Source organism: Danio rerio, chromosome 1, assembly GCF_052040795.2.
Source record: "Danio rerio strain M-AB ecotype USA chromosome 1, GRCz13ab, whole genome shotgun sequence".
NCBI classification, from domain to species: domain Eukaryota; kingdom Metazoa; phylum Chordata; class Actinopteri; order Cypriniformes; family Danionidae; genus Danio; species Danio rerio.
In genome coordinates, this window is record NC_141021.1 from 50,130,521 (window position 1) to 50,150,517 (window position 19,997).

Sequence of the window (19,997 nt, forward strand, 5' to 3'; positions counted from 1 at the left end):
TTTTGAATGAAATACTTTTTTATTCACTGTATTTATGTTATTACTTCAAGGATAATGTACGTTTCTGGTAAAATGTCTCATGACAGCTACACTTCACAGTTGATTTTATGTTATATGTCAACTGTAAAATATGTTAATGTTAAGCATGCTATATGAAGTAGGCCTCAACTGAAAGGAGTAAATAAAAATAATGGAAGAACAGTGCATGTTTTTCAAAGCTAGCTAACTTATTCATAGCTAGCTATATTTACTGAGAGCTGACTCTATTAGATGAACTGAACAGCCCTTCATTTGTAACAGTAACTCCATATTTTATTTTTTTTCGTAATATTTATTTATTATTCGTAATATGTATTTAATATTTACGTATATTTATTATTGGTTTATAGAATAAGCCCTCTGAAAAAAGGAAATAGTCGTTACTTACATTATTCACAACTAACTTACAAGATTTGGGCCGACCCGTATATAAAGGAATGCCTCATAAATTGGAAAGTATGTGATTATTTACTCACCCTTGAATCGATAATTTGCAGACGATTCATTGTAAAATCACACAATCGTTTTATGTTGATACAGTAGTTTTATAGACAAACACATTCGTCGAATGTTTTTCCCATCATCCAAGCAGACCTTCAGTGCGTTTACAACGCGTCAGGGCAGAACCAATGGGCTTTGACGTCTATTTAACCTGGCACGCGTTTGTTCGCGCCAAAACGAGTATGAGATATTAAAACAAAACTGGATAAACAACATTTATGAAGAAAGGAATGATATGCGACTGCATTCAAGGTAAATTTTACAAGTTGCTGCTTTCTTGAGCCTAGCATTACTTAACATTAGCATAAGTTCATCTGTGGAAATTTGAATAAAACATAAAGGCACAGTGTTCAGATAACTTTATTTGCATTAAATGCATAATTAATTCGGTGTTTTTTAAGAAATTATACCTTAATTGACCTTGAGGTGATATATTGGAAAAGCTAATCATGACATGCACTCATTTACCTCCTATTGTTATTAAACTGGTCAAACACACCAAAACGTTAGGTTTGACTGAAATACAGCACTACACACAAGCTTTTTCCACAAGGGGGCAGCCTTAAACAAGCCTTAACCATATTGTAAAATGGCCTGATGGAAATGAGTGTGTTCACGGTGGGCTGTCATACGGGTTGGTCTCAGTATACCTTTAACCGAGAGGGGAGATCTTCATCCCCCCCTCCTCCTCTCAGTTCCAGAGCACAGCATCAAAGACACCTTTCATCCCTCATCTGCACACGTCTGATCTCAGGCATGTCAAGTGCTCCTCTTTACAATCCACCTTTAACGTCTGATTCCGGGTCAGGTTGCCATCATGGCTCAAATTGCATATTTTCAGACTCAATCTTGAAGTGATTTTGTCAGCACGTGTTGCTAGTTTTGTGCTGAGCAATTCATCTGTGCATTTCATTTGTTTGCCCTTGTAATATAAAATAGAAATCTGAAAATAAAATGTTTGTTTTTCGTTAAATTCTCAGATTAGAGAATGTATTATTATTGGGCGTGACTAATATTAATCAAGTATATTATTAGGCGTGACTAACATTTTTAACCACGCCCCTCCAACTTTAAAATTTGACAACAAACTGAAATGGTGAGGAGGAGGTGTCTGTTAGGTTGTAATAAACCCTTCTTCTAAAACCATTTTCTCTCTCTTTTTTTTTTTTTTTTTTTGAATGAAACACCTACTTCACTACATCCAATCAGCTTGCAGTAGAAAAGGTAAGTTTATGAACTGCATCAGAATGTCATTTTGACCTATGATAATAAGTTGGAAAATGAAGCTTATGAGCAATTCCATGCAAATGTCAATCTTGCCATAAAAAAAGAGGTTTTCATCCAAATACGGGACGTTTTTTGTGTAAGCAAGTATTTTACAGTACTTTAGAGAGACTCAGGAAGGTCTCTGTCATTGTTTTCAAACTATTAAATCTGATTTACCAGTCACACAAGAGGCAATTTCACATCTGTCACATCCATAACTGAGAGCTGTCACATCCATAACAACACATTTTTCTCATAAATGCAAACACATAAAATGTAATTAAATCAGTCATTTTTGTTTTATAGACAGCAAACTATTCTCCTTTTGATTAGCATTGTTTCTGTTGGGTTGTTCAGTTTAATTCACAGAATTTAGACAAAGTATGTTGTATTTTGTAAACTCCCAGACTTTTTTGGTCACATACATAACGCATGTTTATTTTTCCCATTAAAAGTACAAAACATGTTAACAGATTGATATTTTTCTGATCCCTTAACTGTGGTAAGTTGTTCTGGAAAATATGAACAGATGTTTCAATATAATGTTAACATACAGTTGAAGTCAGAAGTATTAGCCCCCCTTTGAATTATTATTATTTTTAAAATATTTCCCAAATGATGTTTAACAGAGCAAGGGAATTTTCACAGTATGTCTGATAATAATTTTTTTCTTCTTGAGAAAGTCATATTTGTTTTAATTGACCCAGAATAAAAGCAGTTTTTAAATTTTTTAAACACCATTCTAAGGTCAATTTTTTTTCGATAGTCTACCGAACAGATCATCATTATGCAATAACTTGCCTAATTACCCTTACCTGAATAGTTAACTTAATCAACCTAGTTAAGCCTTTAAACATCACTTTAAGCTGAATATTAGTGTCTTAAAAAAAATATATATATAGTCTAATATTATTTACTGTCATCATGACAAAGATTAAATAATTCAGTTATTAGAAATGAGCTATTAAAACTATTATGTTTAGAAATGTGTTGGAAAAAAAAATCTTCTCTCCGTTAAACAGAAATTGGGGGGAAAATAAATGGGGAGGCTAATAATTCTGAATTTATGTTTTGAGTTTTTACTGCAAATGTTACATCCAGAACGCTGGAATTGCTCTTGTGTTTTCAATCTTTTGCTTATACTTACCAAGTTTCATTTCATTGTTGTCAATGTAGCTGTCAAAAACTTCTTTTCTCAGTGGTACTTAAAGCACCGTAGCCAAGGGGGTTCGGGTATTTCGAAAGACCCACCCCCACTGATAAAAAGTCCAGAATTTGTCCCGTACATGAGCTCATTTTTCTTATTTTGACTGCTGATACCATAAATTGTGAAGGCATCAAAGGCTTCCAATACATGCTAACAATTATGGTCCAATGTCTAGTTGTGCAAAAAACCGAAACAAAAGAAAACATAGAATGTGACGTGTGAAATCATCTTTTAAGTAACTTTTATTTTCTATCTTGGACCTTATTTTTGAAAAAAAAAAAAATATATATATATATATAAAAGGTTTAAAGCACAAAAAGCAGCCCATATTAAAGTACATTTTTATACTAATTGTGCTATTCTTCCTATCCATAAACTTTTATTTTACAGAAAAGATTAGAGAAATCAAGAAGCTCTACATTATTAATATTAATATGTTTTAAAAATATATTATTCAGATGGCTAAACTTTGATTGAGGATAGTTGAATGTGCTGCCAGTTTATTATTTGCCCAATAAATGACAATAGGCCACAGTTTTTAGTTTTTTTATTTAAACTTTGACTCCTTTTTTTCTAATGATATTTGATGTAATAAATTAGTATTAAAAAAAATTACTTTTTTTTCATATTTCTTAATTTTAAATATTTATCAAATGTTTTTGGTTCATCAAAAAGTGTGGTTATGATGGCCACCCCACAAGCTAATCCAGCTAAAATAATGCTTAAAATGTCGCTAAAAGGCAGCATTTGAATTAGGGCTAGGCGATTTGGCCTAAAATCAAAATCTCGATTAATTAAACATTTTAACTCAATTATGATTAATGAATGATTATTTTAGTTATTCATTTAATTGTTTTGCCATCATAGTTCTCTGACAATTTTTGTATGCCGTCCAAAGGCATCACTGGCGCAGCTTCCAATCACCGTCAGTGTAAGCCTCAAGAATGAGTCCATCGTCTTACTTGACCAGAGATCAGATGTGGCTGCAAAATGGCTGCAGAAGTATAAATCAGCCGCAGCCTTTAACAGAGCGGGGTCACAGGAAACATAGGGAAAAAATCATCCCGAACAAATAAGATCGATTATAGGTTCTGAATGAAAAGTTATCATGAATTTTGATTTTCGATCAGCCCTAATTTAAACTTCATAACTAAATAAAAATAAGGCGAATAACTGCAAAAAGGTCCACTTTTTGAGAAAAAAGAACAACCCTTTTCACCGGGCTGGCTACAGGACTGCTAGATATTCATATTAATACCATTAAGGAGAGTATAAACAAAAGAGCTGTAAAAATTGTATTTGTTTGCCACGTTTAAGTAATTGTGAGTTAGCAAGGCCTAGCTTTAACTGTCATCTTTTTCCCCTTTATTTGTTATTTTATTTTCCCTTTTTTATTGAGTCTTTCTACTTTTTATATAACTCTATTATGTTTTTCATTTTTTTATGTACACCTCTGGCATTGTTTTTTATATGTCATTCAAGCATTATTCAAAAAAACGTCTAGAAGGGATACAGCTACAGAAACTTTAAAACAAAACAAAAAAGGTCACAACTTTCTGTTCAACCAGATTTTTTCCAAATTGTGCGCACAGAAAAAAAGACACCACATGTTGAAACTCATCTGCAAAGTTTATTGACACAGTCATCTTTGACTCAAGACAAAACAAAGCTTCATAAACTGATCACAGACTTTGAGAAGAAAAAGAAAATCTGAACACGGGTTTGAGTCAAAAATTCGAATGCCACAATAAGCCGAGACATCTCTCGTAAATCACTACTGACCTCGTGGACTCTATGAATCAATGATTCATTTAGCACAGCCCTTGAATGAACCCTGGGAAAGAGGAATCATACATGTTTGATTGATTTATTCGTTTGGTCCCACTGTTCACCAATGGGTAATGAGTGAACGAAACACAATAGTCAGAAATGCCAAACAGGAAACAACAATTGCTAGGATAAAACAAAATAATCATGATCTTTTCTTTTTTTTATGTGTGTGTCTTGAATTTTAAATTATTTAAGGTTGGGGTGATAATTTATGCAATCCCTGATCACATTTGTGGTTATTTCACAAAACATTAAAACATTTATTTATTTTTTTAAACAAACAATTATTTGGCCAATGTGCAAATATGGCTGTTTTCGTCATATCTAGACCTTGATTAAAATAATCCCAAAGCTAAATAAGGTAAATAACATTTACCACAGAATCTGCAACACACATCGTACTCTGAACACGCTACATAAATAAAGTACATTACAGGGTCGACAACAATCCGACAAGTGAATCCGACAGTGGCGCGTCGGTAAAAAAGGACTGCATGTTTCATTTGTAGGTCCTCAGAAAAAGAAGGCGTGGGTAGCATGAACGTAAAATAAACCAATTATATAGGGGAGAGCGGGGACGAAAGTAACGTTTTTCATAAAAAGATAATGTTTTTAGGAGAAATATATTTTTGCTGTGGTTAATAACTCGCAACAGCGTTCTATCAAAATCAGGTGGTATTTTGTATCAATGTGGAACAACTCCAATATATCTTCACTTTAAACAAAAGTTAAGCATTGTTCCGTTTGACCCCATAGGCAGGGACGAAAGTAGCACACAGGTGGGTCAAAAGTAACAACCAGATTTGCTAGATTAACTGCCTTAATCTTGTCTGTTTTAAACATATCTGATTATGACCTTGTTAATGTTCACTGCAAACATATTTTTGCCCTTTATATTTGCAAAAAATATTAAACTCAATCATTTAATTCCAGCTCCATCAAATGTTTCAAAAGCAATCCAGCAATGCAAAATGTAAAAAATGTCTATCATTTTTTATTTATTTTTACTATTATTGGCAATATGCAATCATTTTTTTAAAACATGAATCCAAACACAGCAAAATCTAATGTGGAAGTGAAAAAGATGGTTTGTCTATTAGTAGTGAGACATTTCGTGCCCATAGGAACTCTTGCCATTTAAACCTAATTCACATTTAAACTGAAAAACACAGACATTGCCAACTTAAGGATGTGTTATTGCACTGAATAACCTGTCGATTGATTATTACTCCCAGTTCAGACTGCATGATTTTAACCCCGATTTTTGACTCTCCGACAGGTTTTGAGAAATCGCAGACAAATGCCTGAATTCATAAGAAAATCGGTGCTCACGTGAAAACAGTTGAACTATCAAAGACGCAATCTGAGAGAATCGCCAATGAGTCGCCGATGCCTGTAAGATATGTGGCATGCTAAAAATCTGGAGCTGTCGGCGATTCCAATCATGCCATGTGACGTGTTCTGATTGAAAATAACATCGGTGATTACCTACAGCCAATAAGAGCGCAGCATCCACTAGTATGGGCCAGAGGGAGAATGGGAAAGATCTTATCAGTGCTTATTTTTGGTCTATTTGGACCCAAGAAATGGAGGAAAAAGTAGTGTAAATTTGGCAGGAGCATCCGTGTCTGTTTGAGGTGTCATCTGAGCAATACCACAAGCGGGTCAAAAAAAAGTTGGCTAATTCCCTTCAAAAGCCAGGTGAGCAAAATAAGTGGATTTTCTATCTCACTTTATTCTTATTATGTAGTTAATAACAATATATATACTACGTGACCTCACGTTGTTTCCATGTCACTTCTCGCGTGTTTGATTGTGAGACGTAGTTTGCGGAACAAGACAAAGTTGTGGGCGATTCTTCCTACTGTTAAGTCATGCAGTGTGAACCCCCCCGTCACCGATCCATCGCACAGTGTAAACAAAGCAGCGATGAAACGCTGCCCCAGATAGTCATGCAGTGTGAAAACACCTGTGACAGCACTACTTTGAAAATCATGCAGTCTGAACTCAGCATAAGTCTGTCTTTATTTGAATTAAAGTTTAAAAAAAATCACTTAATTTAGTTAAACATTCTGTTTATTTTGATTTAAAATGATTGTTTTCTACATGAATATCTTTAGCAGATATTAACATTCTGATATTCTCATTTAGTGTATAAGAGTACTTTATAAATATATTAATTTTGAAATGTTTTTGCTGCTTAATATTTTTGCTTTTAAGACTCTTTGATGAAAAGAATGTTCGCATGAACAGCATTTATTTAGAACAGAAAACATATAACTCCATTCAATTCGGTCAAAGGCTTTCGCTGCATCCAGGATGAGGATTGCTGCCTCAGATTTTTTTGGCTGATTGTTGTATCATATGTTTAATAGGTGGCATGAGTTAGAGGGAGAATCTTCCTAAAATAAAGCCAGTTTGGTCAGAATGAATTAATGAATCCACATGTTTGTTTAATCGAATAGCCAAAATTTTGGCGATAACTTTTTCATCACTGTTAAGAAGACTAATTGGTCTATAATATAATTAGCAAGCACAGTATCATCTCTGTCTTTTTTTTTTTTTTTTTAACACACACAAGCTTCATATAAAGAGTCTGGAAATGTTTTCAGCTCAATTAAATGATAAATGAACAGCATTCTGATTACACAGGATTACTGTGATGCATGAAAAGAAAACAACAACTTGTAGTAAGGAAAAAAAAAAACAGATACAATAATTTACTTTTTGCGCTTAAGAACAGAAATTCGGAGCAAACTCCGGGACACGTTCCTGAAATCAGCGAATATTTGGCAACTCCATCAAGGGTTGCGTGCTGAATTTGCTGTTTGAGCCTGGAAAGCAAATGCTGTCGAGAAAAATCGCTTTGTTAGGCCCAATCCCAATTCAAGTTTTCCTTCATATGAGATCAACAATGTCGACTGCTGTTGCGTTATTTTTTGGTATTTATCTTCAGGAAATCCCTGAAGGCATGTATCATGTTATCATAATAATAAGGTCGTAACTGTACTGTGCGTTTACACTGTGGCCATATTCATCATAGTAAACACAAGAAAACAACATTAACATTATAGCAGAGACTGTAAAAAGCTCATTCCCAGCCACTAGACTTTTCTACAAGGGTATTCCAGTGTCATCGAGTGTCTGATGTGAAAGTATGTTGTGAGACTACTATACAAGAGTTATTATTGTAGATTACTGCCGTTGTATCTGGTGTATTCTGGGACATTTTCGTACCCCTTGGTTTTGAGTGTGGTGCTGAAAAAAATTTCAAGGGCTCTCTAGCCCTTCCCCTTAGCCCTACTCCTTCAAACTAAAGAGAATTAAACAGCCCTACCTCTTCACATGAATGTGCAAAACGCGGGGTAAAGTGAAGGGCTAAGGGGTAGAATTGTGATTGGGCCTTACTTTCGTCCAACATTATGTTCGTCCCCGCTCTCCCCTACACATATTTACATGATAGAAATGTGGGATAACACTTTTCAGAATTTAGAACTTAATTTTGTCCAAAATATCAACATATAAAAGATGGTGTCAAATGGAAAGTCTTTAAAACAATCTACAATCAAATTTTATAAAGTGACAGAAACACAAATATTGCCCTTATATTACAATAGAAAGGAAAAATACATTTGGGGAAATTTCAAGTGATCCAAATGTACAAATAAAAGTGCCAGGTTTGTTTTAACATAAAAAGGGAAAATGAAATTTTCAAAAATCAACAGAAAAATAGGGGCATTTTCAGAACTGTAAGTCCAGAAAATGAGTAAAAATGTTAATATAAATAAGCATCTTAGTAAAACAAAATCATCAATGAACTCCAAACACCTGATGTACTATATATATATATAATCTTTAGTTTATCTTACCTCCCCACAAAAAAAGGCTGGTTCTGATTGTTTACTGCGTAGCCCCTGATTGGTGTATTGTTCAGTATAGCTTCTTGGGTACAAGAAAACCAGCACACAATTCAAGAAATACATTGCTGTTTAAAACCACAGAGGATTGACAAGCAAACTATACAATCATAATTTTCGGTCCAAAAGAGAAAATCATAATCATAAAAACAAAGCGCTATAGAAACATCTCAGATACAGCTATTCTAATAGGTTCCGCTAATTAACATAAATTAACATTCCAAAGTGAATCACCACTTCAAACCACAGAGTAAAACTCAATAAAAAGATCCTGTCAAGAGTGACGGCATGTTTTTTTTTTCTCTCAACAAGGTGTTAGCATTGCCTGAAGGAGAGCTGGCTAATACTAATAGCAGCACAAATTTAAGCGCCAGTCATGACGATTGCTTAACACAAGCTAACCGGCTAGTTATGAACAATATTAGCCTACAGTCACTGATATTCCTCTCGGGCTGCTTTCAAATCCACACGCACACACAATATTGTGTATTATTTTGCTTATTTGCCATGAATTACAAAATGTAATTGGTTTTTGAAAGAAGCGTTAACCTGACTGAATATTTTTCGTCACACCAAAAACATGGTCGTCACATTTCAGCAAGTCTTGCATAAAGAAAATGGGTGTATATAAATACAGTTGAAGTCAGAATTATTAGCCCCCCCTTTGATTTTTTTTCTTTTTTTAATATTTCACAAATTATGTTTAAAAGGGCAAGTACATTTTTAAAGTATGTCTGATAATATTTTTTTCTTCTGGAGAAAATCTCATTTGTTTTATTTCGGCTAGAATTAAAGCAGTTATTTTTTTAAACACCATTTTAAGGACAAAATTATTAGCCCCTTTAAGCTATTTTTTTCGATTACAGAACAAACCATCATACAATAACTTGCCTAACAACCCTAACCTGCCTAGTTAACCTAATTAACCTAGTTAAGCCTTTAAATGTCACTTTAAGCTGGATAGAAGTGTCTTGAAAAATATCTGGTCAAATATTATTATTTATATTTACTGTCTTTATATAAATATTTACTGTCTTTATGGCAAAGATAAAAGAAATCAGTTTTTAGAAATGAGTTATTAAAACTATTATTTTTAGAAATGTGTAGAAAAAAATCTGCTCTCCGTTAAACAGAAATTGGGGAAAAAAATAAACAGTTGGTCTAATAACTCAGGGGGCTTATAATTCTGACTTCATCTATACACACATTTGTAGCATGTGTATATATATATATATATATATATATATATATATATATATATATATATATATATATATATATATATATTCAAAATATTGTGCAGCCCAAAAAACAACAGTGCTAACACAGACTTTTTTTTTTTTTTACTCTTTTTCTTTCTCAGCACAGGACACAGAGCCAGCCTTATGGCTATGTTCCACCTGTTTTCCTAATGTGTTTCATTTTAATCAATTTGGTATTTCATCAGTGACCTGAGCTCGCTATTATCCCCACACAGGCACACCATTTTTTTGGTCTACGCAAACTGTCAGCTGTGGGGGGTTGCTGGAAATATGGATTAACTGGGCAAATCAAATATCCTCTCGCCATAAATGACTCTTTCATTGGTTAATGCCTCGAGGCTGTTTTCCTACTTCCTAGATTTTGCTCTCCATGGCAACATTGCAATTGCTTTCACAGAAAAACCCAGAGCTTGCGTGTTTGGATCGACAGTCAAGAACAAGTTCACAGTAAATCAAGATTTGATTGGGCCAACATGTTTTTGGGGTCGTGAGATGAGGTGCTCCATTTTAACCGCACTACTCTATGGCAATTACATTTGCCAGCACCATTGGATCAATGCAAATATCCAATTTTAATGTTATTTATCTGGAAACGACTTGTTATATAACAATCTGACTCATTGGTTAATCATTCCTGTGTATTGTTTTAACAAATGATATCTCTTTAATTTTACCACAACGTCCTGTTTTTTGAACACACACACACACGCACACACGCATAAGCAAAATTATAGCGGACCATTTCACCTGCTACCTACCAAAGCTTCAGATTACATTACGAAACACATGATCAAATAGTCATCAATGCACAATGAGACCTCCAGATCATTAATATGGGTAAGCGTTCAGCTAGCAGGCTAACGCTAGCATGAAATGGCGAGGTATGAGAAGCACTGTACCTTTACATCTGTATTTTGTCTTCTAGTAATGTTCGTCTCAGCTCAGCACAGACAAAAATTGTGAAACACTGAGACCTCTTTCTTTTTTTGTGTGAATTTCATCAGTGCCTTAGCTGATCTGACTAACTCCAAGGACAGCAGAGGAAAGATAAGAGAGACTGTAACACTCCCTATTGAATATGATTCCAGCTTTAAAGGATATGCAGCGACGCTATGAATGAGATTACTGCAGTTTGCTATGGCTCACGGAGCGTGTCACCTGAATTCGATGAGATACTGTCCATGATTTACGTTAGCCAGATGCTTTTAAGGAGCAGCAACATCACTGGTTACCATAGCAACAGAGACTTGAGCATGAAATACAACAGACCTTTGTGAATGGATGCCTGAGCCTTCAAGAGTACAAAAGTCATCGCGTTGGGAAACGGAGACCCATGCAGTGCCAGAGAAAGTCCCTGAACTGTGACACCGACCCTCTCTTGAAACAGAGATCTATTAGAGATCCTTAATGGCCCTTTTGAAACGTGGGTTTTGCGGGGTGGGGTTGAGGGAGTTCCCCTAAGTGCTCCGGTAGGTCTTTATAATGTCTTTGATAGCCCTCCTACAGATGGGACAGCTTGCGTTGGCCATTTTTTTGAGACGCAGGCCGCAGGTGTAGCAGAGACACATGTGTCCGCAGGTGTAGATGACGGTATCCACTGTGTTTTCATAGCAGATAGAGCACTCGTCCAGCCATGAGCCTGAGGCAGATGGGAAAGTTGGTGATTTGGGGAGATTGATGGGCGAGTTGGGTGTCGTTCCTGTGACAGAGAAAGATGGGGCAATTTTGATTACCATTTACTCGTTTAGAACTGTACCAGTTGCTCCAGTTTACTAGTAAACAAGACGCTACAGTGCTCAACCTATGAGTAGACCCCTCATTTAAATGAATACTTTCTATACGCTTATTTCACGCGCCCGCCATTTTAAAGAACCAAAGTTAGGAAGAAACCCAAAAGTATAGGGCCAGCACTGTAAACATTGCAGTAACATGCTGTGGACTACAAACCTCCAGTTGTTGTCGAGATTTCAAAATGCAGAAATGGTGTAAACATCACTTTAATATCATTCAGTAAGTTTAATTTAAACTGTTTGTGCCATCAATCCGTCTGTTCTTGTCTTGTTTCTTTTCTTTGAATTAGCAGGATTTGAACGCAAGTAACATAAGACAGTCCAGTGATGTTAATTCGAAAATGTTTAATAACAACTTAATTGAACTAAAAAACTGTCTTGCTTCTATCTTCATGACACAACTTCTTCCTTCCCGGAAGTGAAATCAATATATACTCTATATTAAAAATGTAATTACTTTTAGTAAAATATTTGCAAGTTTTATATACTTAAGCATATAAAAGTAATATGCTTAAGTGTCCTTCTAGGCTTCAGTTCATGGCACTAGTTAGACACTGTGGGGACGCTTTCTAGCTTCAGCCTATGTAACCCGGTGAGCAATAAAACGCTGTAGTCCTCTGTAGTACACCCTCGTGTTGTCTGTAATAGTGTTGTCCCGGTACTGAAATTTTAAAAATGTCCATTTCCCGCTAACATTCAAGTGCAGCTGAGAGCGTTCATAAACCACTCTTCACCCAGTGCAAACACAGATACACGGACACTGGAGAGTGAAGCAGCCGTGAGGATCAGTCGAGTTATCAAGCAGATCGCTCGTCTGTGTTTGTACTCGGTAAACAGCGGAGGGTGAACTGATGACCTTCTTGGCCAATCACAGTCATTTCTGTTGAGCATGTTTTAAGGAAGCCATCAACAGTGCCTTAAATGTTAACAGGAAATTGGCGGTTTTTCTTTTAGTTCAGTATCGTGACAAGTCTAATATAGTGAAAGAATTAGGTCATTAACTTGAGTTTGACTAATGGCATCTAAAATGTGTGTTTGGGAAAGAAAACGTAAGCTAACTAGTGCACTTTCCCTTAACTTAGCTGAAAATGAGCTCTGATATCCCCTTTTATTTTCACCATTCATTCAGAATGGATCTTCGGGTCATTCGGAAAGCGGTGAAATTATCAATTTGTGTCACTTTCTTTCGCTACTAAGATATACAGCCAGGTACACAACGTTCCCATGTAACTCCCAAGGATACTTCCGAGTTTTTTCCCACCGCAGCCTCGATTTTGCTTTCAAAAATGGCAGTTGCGTGAAATTAGTCTTTAGGAAGCTTTATAATATTATATGTGTGCAGACATGTTAGATTAATCAGCACTGAAGCCAAATCTGGAGCTAACCTAACAAAATAGCTTATGAAAACGGTCAAAAAAGAGTACACCCAAACATATATGTAATGTAATGTAACATATTTATATGTAACATATATTTATGGCCATATACTCAAAACGCTTTACAATCATGAGGGGGGTCTCTCCACACCACCATCAGTGTGTAGCAACCACCTGGATGATGTGAAGTAAGCCACAGGACAGCAGCGCCAGTGCACTCACATGGGGAGGCCATGATGAGAGGAAATTCGGCCAGAATATCGGGGTTACATCCTTACTCTTTAAGGGTATTTGTGATTTTTAATAACCACAGGGAGTCAGGACCTCAGTTTAACGTCTCATCTAAAAGACGGTGCTCACTGATGGTATAGTGTCGTCTTCACTGTACTGGGGCATTAGGACTCACAAGTTGAGTGCCCCCTGCTGGCCTTACTAACACCACTTCCAACAGCAACCTTGTTTTTCCCATGTGGTCTCCCATCGAGTTACTAGCCAGGCTCAGCCCTGCTTAGCTTCAGTGAGTAACCAGTCTTGGGCTGTAGGACGATATGGCTGTATATGTTCGTGAAAAAAATAAAAATAAAAAAAATCAAGAGAAACAAAAAATCTAAATCTAAAAAATGTCTAAAATGTTGTTAAAAATGTTGAACTTTGTCTTTTTTTTTTCAATATTTTGCATGAGTTTTTATGTATTATCTTTTTATTTTTCAAGATGTTTGGCGACTAAAATATAATTTTAATAAAGATGCATTTGATAAATCTGTATATATTACCTAAATTCATTGAGAAATGGATAAAGATACAAATTTAAAATGGCATGTACTGACTTATGTTGAGAACTGTATATGAAGTGTTCAAATCTTTTGTGTGAGAAAACATACACAATGCAACAAATCACATAATCTTAACATTTTCTTAAATTGATGCTCAGACTTGTGTACCATACCCCTCATAATCAGAAAATAAACAATGTGCTTCTTTTTTTTCTAGGAAGTCCTGAAATATGATAACTCTGTCTAAAAAAAGCATGCAGACCTTCAGTGGAGCTGCAGAAGGCAGCAGAACAACCACGTTCATGAAGACTGGGCTCTGGACTTCCACCACACAGGCCTGAGGGAGAGGCAGAGGGCGAACCAGGGCTGGACGGGTCACGAGCATCACCCAAGAAAGTGGAGCCTGAATATGCACATATAAACAGGTGACAAACAGTCAATATGATTGAGTGCTTTTCAGTTCTATTGTAGCAATAATGAATTCTATAAATGGCTTCCCCACAGTCTCAAGACATGCAGTAGGTAAATTGTTACTTAGATTTTTTGTCTTTTTTCTAGTCCAAATATCTAACAATCCTTAAATCTAGAATAATTTTCTAGACAAACAAAACATAATGTCTTGTTTTCAAAAATAATATGCCAAAATGAAGTGTGTTTTTCCTTAAAAGAAGCTAAATAATCTGCCAATGGGTTAGGACAAATAATATTATGTCAATAGGAAAAACAAGATTATTTTGCTTAACCCATTGGCAAAATTATTTTGCTTGTTTTAAGATAAAACTGACTTAATATTGGCATGTCATTTCTGAAAACAAGACATTATGTTTTGCTTGCCTATAAAATGCTTCTTGATTTAAGAAATTTGAAATATTTGGACTAGAAACAAGACAAAAGATCTAAATAAGAAACACATTTTTTTCAGTATAAATTGGCCGTAGTGTATTAGTATGTGCATGAATGAGAGAGTAAATGGGTGTTTCCCAGTGCTGGAAGGGTATCCATTGCATAAAACATATGCCAGAGTAATTGGAGGATCATTCCGCTGTGGCGACCCAAGATAAATCATGGACTAAGCTGAAGGAAAGTAAGTGAGTGAGTACAAAAAACAATATTGTATTTTATCATAAATAGCAATATCAAATATTTGATTATGAATTTGATTGCACAAACATTCTATAAATCAGTCAACAGAGCCTTCCCTGAAGCACAAATTGTACCTTGTAATTTAAAGCAGCACTCTGGACATATTCCAGATATTGTCACTATAAAAAAAAACAAAAAAAAAACTTGTATATATTTGTGTGATATAAACTGGTTGGTAAGTGAACGGACCGTGGGTAGACCTACTGAGGATATTTTTCATATCAGAAATGAAAATGACATTTCAAAAGTTCAAAAACGTATAAAGGAAGCGGTTCTTGTCAACAACTGTACTCTTGTCATACTCCTCGCAGAGCTACAGTAGACATATGGCATGACTGCACAGGTGTTGTGTTTGTGAGTGTGATGGGGCGCTTGTTTCAGTGATGTCAGTGCATTGTTTTGGCTGCTGGAGCTCAGGATGGAATCTGAATTTGACGTCTTTAAAAGATCATGCTGACCTGAGATTCATCAACAGATCCGAGAGCAGCAGACCTAAATTATTATACGACTTGAATAGTTCTCTCAGTGACCGAAACATTTAGAGCAGTTATTGACCTAATAAATATTATGAATTTAATATTAAATATTAAATTAAATCAATTCAGCCTTATTTCTGATTGTTTGTTCACATAACAACCCTGTAGAGAAAGATACATATTCAGTTTTGTATTAAACGATACCTTAAAATAAGTTATCAAAACTGAACATTATACAACCAATTACTGGAGGGATGGAATTCTGTTAAGGTTCTAATAGAATTGTTAATGGACTCATTAAGGAACTCATTATTTGGTATTTCAATCGAAACCAGACTCATTTATTTGCTTACAATCTTTTAATAAGTGCCACAGTAGGATTTCTGGGCCTTTAATGAAGTCTGTAGATCTGAAACCAAATTTAACGCTGCAGTATGTAAGTTTGACACCCAGTGGTTGAACTAGGTATTGCACTCCTAGTTTAAAACACATGCAAGCGCAGGTTGCCAGACTGACAACATCAATATGATGACTATCAAGCCTAAAGGCTGATTTAAGTTGTGTTCTAAATGAAAGCAATGGCGCGCGATAGTCGGAATATTTTCCATATTAAAAGAGTTTTTGTCCTAACTAACACCTGAACTTTATATTTTAGAAATGACTTCTATTTCTTGCATCTGAACAACAGGATAAATGACAATGATCGCCTCAGGTACACCACATGTGCTTTATTCAGTGTTAAATGCTAATAATGTGAGTTTGAATGCCATTGAATGCCAGCAGTTATTTCACCTCAGAATAATATTTCACCTTGAAAATAAAATAATCCATTTGAAATTGAACTTTAGAACTGTGACTCAGTGCAAGCCAACACATATCAGTGATTCATCATCTACATTTAATAATGTTAAAGAGGTATAATATGCATTAATTAGATTATAAACCTTACCATTTTGTTGAAGTGCAGTGAGTGCACTATTCTGTGCTTCTAAAGGGCTGTATTTAAATTTATGTTGTCTCTCATCTGGTGCAAACAGCCACAGTCTTATCACTGAGTATATCTTCATGTAGCAATGTTGTTAGTACATGGGGTTACAATGTAACCTGCTCACCTAATGTTTACCTTCACAATATGTATATTATTTGCTAATTAACAACCATCTCATGTGGAACTCTGAATCTGCATCTCATTTCGGAGGCTCTTACTGTCTACCAGAGGTCGCATTTCGGTCACGGACGCATACTTTGAGCACCTTTATGACTGAATTAATGAAATACGCTGTTTTTCACAAAGGCAACCTCGGGTGCTGAAATTAAATTGCCTGAAGTGGCATTGGGCGGGTTAAATGACCAAAACGAAGACAGCCGTTCTGGCACGTAACAGACATTTTCAAAGCAGAAGATCTGACTTCAACATTGTTTTTCAGATAAACAAGAATGTTCACTTAGCACGTGTCTTAAATATCTGCAAACATATGATATTTTTATGCTTTAGAAGAGGCAAAAAACGTACATACAGCACCTTTAATTAAACTGACCTTATTTCTGGTATGCTGGTTATTCTTATACATATAGGATATACATTATTGTATGAATTCTGAACTGAAAAAATCCAAGAAGTTCACCCTCTCATGTCAGCCTATTTGCATGCATAAGTCTGCATTTCCTCTGGATGAGATGTATGACAAATTTAAACTGGAGCCAGTGAGATTCTGTTTTGGGTCCATCATTGGTGTGAATTATGCATACGCGTTCTTTGCTCACGTTTGCATACAATATGCAAATCCTGCAACGTGATCCCCTATTAAGCTGGCCATCGGGTGAGGGGTTATATATGGGGTGAGGTTCACCGAGCATGATCCTTTATGAGTCTGACATGCCATTCCACCTTCCTGTCATTCCACACATGCACATATCATAAATCCCCCTTCTCCAGGCCTCAGCAACTGGCCCTGGATCACAAGGGCCCGGCCTCTTCAAGAGCATCTCTACTAGATTAACAGAGACACAAGAACAGCTGAGTCTCTCTAACCTCCAAACGCAGAGGGAGAGACTTCAAAAAACCTATTAGAGAAAGTCAGCCCTCTCTAAAGCCCTTTGTCATGCATAAAATGAGCACTATGTGTCAACATGGCAGAAAGTCTTTTCTACATTTTGAATAGCAAAAGGGTACTGACTAAACCAGTTGCGTGGTATAAGCAGTCACATAATTCATTTGTCAAATAGTTCAGTTTTTGTGTGTGTGTGGAAAGTACAGGTGTGATTTGTTAGTCATAACTTATGCTCTACATCAGGGGTGTTTGAAATGGAATTACACTATGCAGAAATGTTGAAAATGTGGAGATGTTGCTCAACATAGAAAAGATTGAGATGATCTAAAATATTTCACTATTTTGGTGTCACATGATCGTTGACAAATCATTTCAATTTGCTCATTTAATTTTTAAAGAAAAAAACATTATAAGCAATCGTGAGATCAGTGGCTTTCGCAATAAGTTTGAAATAATGAGATACTAAGGGGTCTATTTTAATGATCTAAGTGCAAAGTCTAAAGAGCAGGGTGCAAAAGCCTTAAGGGAGTGTCCGAATCCACTTTTGCTATGTTAAAGATGTAAAAATATGCTCTGCGCTGGTCTAACAGGGTGGTGCTTATTCTCTTAATAGGTTATGGGTGTGTTTTGAGCATAACCTGCATTAAACCAATTAGAGACTCATCTCCCATTTCCTTTAAGAGTCAGTCGTGTTGCGCCATGGCACATTTGCTATTTACATGGTAGACTTTGTAAGTGGAAAAACTGAACGTTTAAAGAACGAAGATAAAGAAAGAGCCTCTTCCAATAGGTCCTTACTTTCTCTTTCTCTCTTTCGTGGATAAGGAAACTGAAGACATTTATTAGCCTACATAATTAATTTAATTTGTTAATTTCAAAGATTTATTTCAAAACTATATCTGATTTCAGTTCTAATTTCCAGCACACAAATAAATGAACAATAATAACAAAGTTTAGTCAAAAAACTGAGTTATATCCAAACACATGTGCTATACCCTGTATGGTCTAAAGGTGAGAGATGGAGAGAATCGAAGATAATGTTTTTATTGTGTACATTACTTTCACGTGTTTGTACATTTAATTTAATGATTTAAATATTATATACATCTAGGGTTGGGTATCGTTTGGGGTTATTTCGACATTGGTGCCTGAACCGATACTTTTGAGCCACAAAATTTTAAGACAAAAAAAAAAGTAATTTTAATCAATTAATTTTAATACAAACAAGAACCACAGAAAATATTTTATGGGAGTGTAAGATTAATTTTATAAAGCTACTTTGACATTGCAAGACATGAAAGCATTGCCAACACTTTTCGCTTTCCGTACATTCAGTTGTGTTTGGGTGTGTCTGCATACGCTGTTAGTGGACACGCTTCATAGAGGGGGAACTGGAATTCCAGAAGGAAACAAAATGAACTGCTACACCCCCTCAATGAAGTGTATCACGTATTTTTTGTGGTTCTTGTTTATATTCTTAGCTTTTTTCTAATGTCTGAGTTTATGCACCCTAGTTTAATATTGCATTTAGGCCTACAGTTATGTTAGTCCTTTTCATTCTCAAGTTCGGAAAAAATACGTATTTTTAGAACCACTTTGCTTTCCATATATACAGTTAAGTTTAGGTGTGCTGTTAGCGAACACGCTTCGTAGAGGTGGAACTGGAATTCCGTAAGAATCGACTGCTACACCAGCATGTTACTAGGGGAGGGAGAGGTGTAAATAATTATTTACATTATTTATAAAATTTCCAATTTATTGTATTTTATAAACACCTACCCCCACCCCAACTCTAAACCCAACCGTCACAGTAAAGTAAAAACAGTAGTTGTACTGAGTATTAGTTATGCTATCTATTAAATTACCCAATAAATTGTTTTTTTTTAACGCCTTCTCCCACCCCAACCCTAAACCCAACTGTTACGGTACTGTAAAAATGGATTGGTAAAATAAAGAGGTGGATTTCAGAGGTGCCAGATACGGTTCCGGCTTGTTCCGGCACAAATACCCAACCCTGTTTACATCAGTAATCGATTTAATCCTAACAGTTAATCACTATATTCATAACAAACATATTTCCGGATTGAGTAATGATTTACCTTTTATATATTTTAATTTTGTGCATTCTGAATTGGGATTTATTTTTCCTGCAGCTTTCTTTATTACAACTATCTGATATATAGACCTTTTTCTTGGCAGCAGCAAGGAGGGTGCCATAGCAACCAGCGTCTTCTAGTAAAATGTTTAGAACTTCCGTTACAGCGTTTACAAATAAGGTAATTTGCAATCCGAAAATGGGTTTCAATAGCGTTTTGAGTGGATTACAGAGTGTTTTGTGACACACAACTTTAAAATGTGAGTGTTAA

General features: G+C 35.5%; 1 protein-coding gene and 2 long non-coding RNA genes across 6 annotated transcripts in view; 1 reads left to right on the forward strand and 2 right to left on the reverse strand.

Annotated features, from left to right (window-relative positions):
* LOC141386350 (uncharacterized) overlaps nucleotides 1-667 on the reverse strand; it is an 80,865-nt gene extending 80,198 nt beyond the window's left edge. For both annotated transcript variants that reach the window (XR_015476988.1, XR_015476987.1), the window contains exon 1: nucleotides 516-667. This is a non-coding gene — a long non-coding RNA (uncharacterized LOC141386350). The remainder of the gene's footprint in view (nucleotides 1-515) is intronic.
* The window catches only part of LOC147837503 (uncharacterized), a 33,304-nt gene continuing 13,928 nt past the window's right edge, over nucleotides 622-19,997 (forward strand). Inside the window, exons 1-2 of the long non-coding RNA XR_015476998.1 lie at nucleotides 622-805; nucleotides 14,179-14,386. This is a non-coding gene — a long non-coding RNA (uncharacterized LOC147837503). The remainder of the gene's footprint in view (nucleotides 806-14,178; nucleotides 14,387-19,997) is intronic.
* neurl1aa (neuralized E3 ubiquitin protein ligase 1Aa) overlaps nucleotides 7,420-19,997 on the reverse strand; it is a 128,691-nt gene continuing 116,113 nt past the window's right edge. For 2 of the 3 annotated variants that reach the window (XM_087236044.1, XM_087236045.1), the window contains exons 5-7: nucleotides 14,224-14,364; nucleotides 10,034-11,721; nucleotides 7,420-9,979 (exon numbers count right to left, since the gene is read on the reverse strand). In XM_087236044.1, the coding sequence (XP_087092170.1) occupies nucleotides 11,480-11,721; nucleotides 14,224-14,364 (383 nt within the window). In that variant the 3' untranslated portion in view covers nucleotides 7,420-9,979; nucleotides 10,034-11,479. 3 annotated transcript variants of the gene reach the window in all.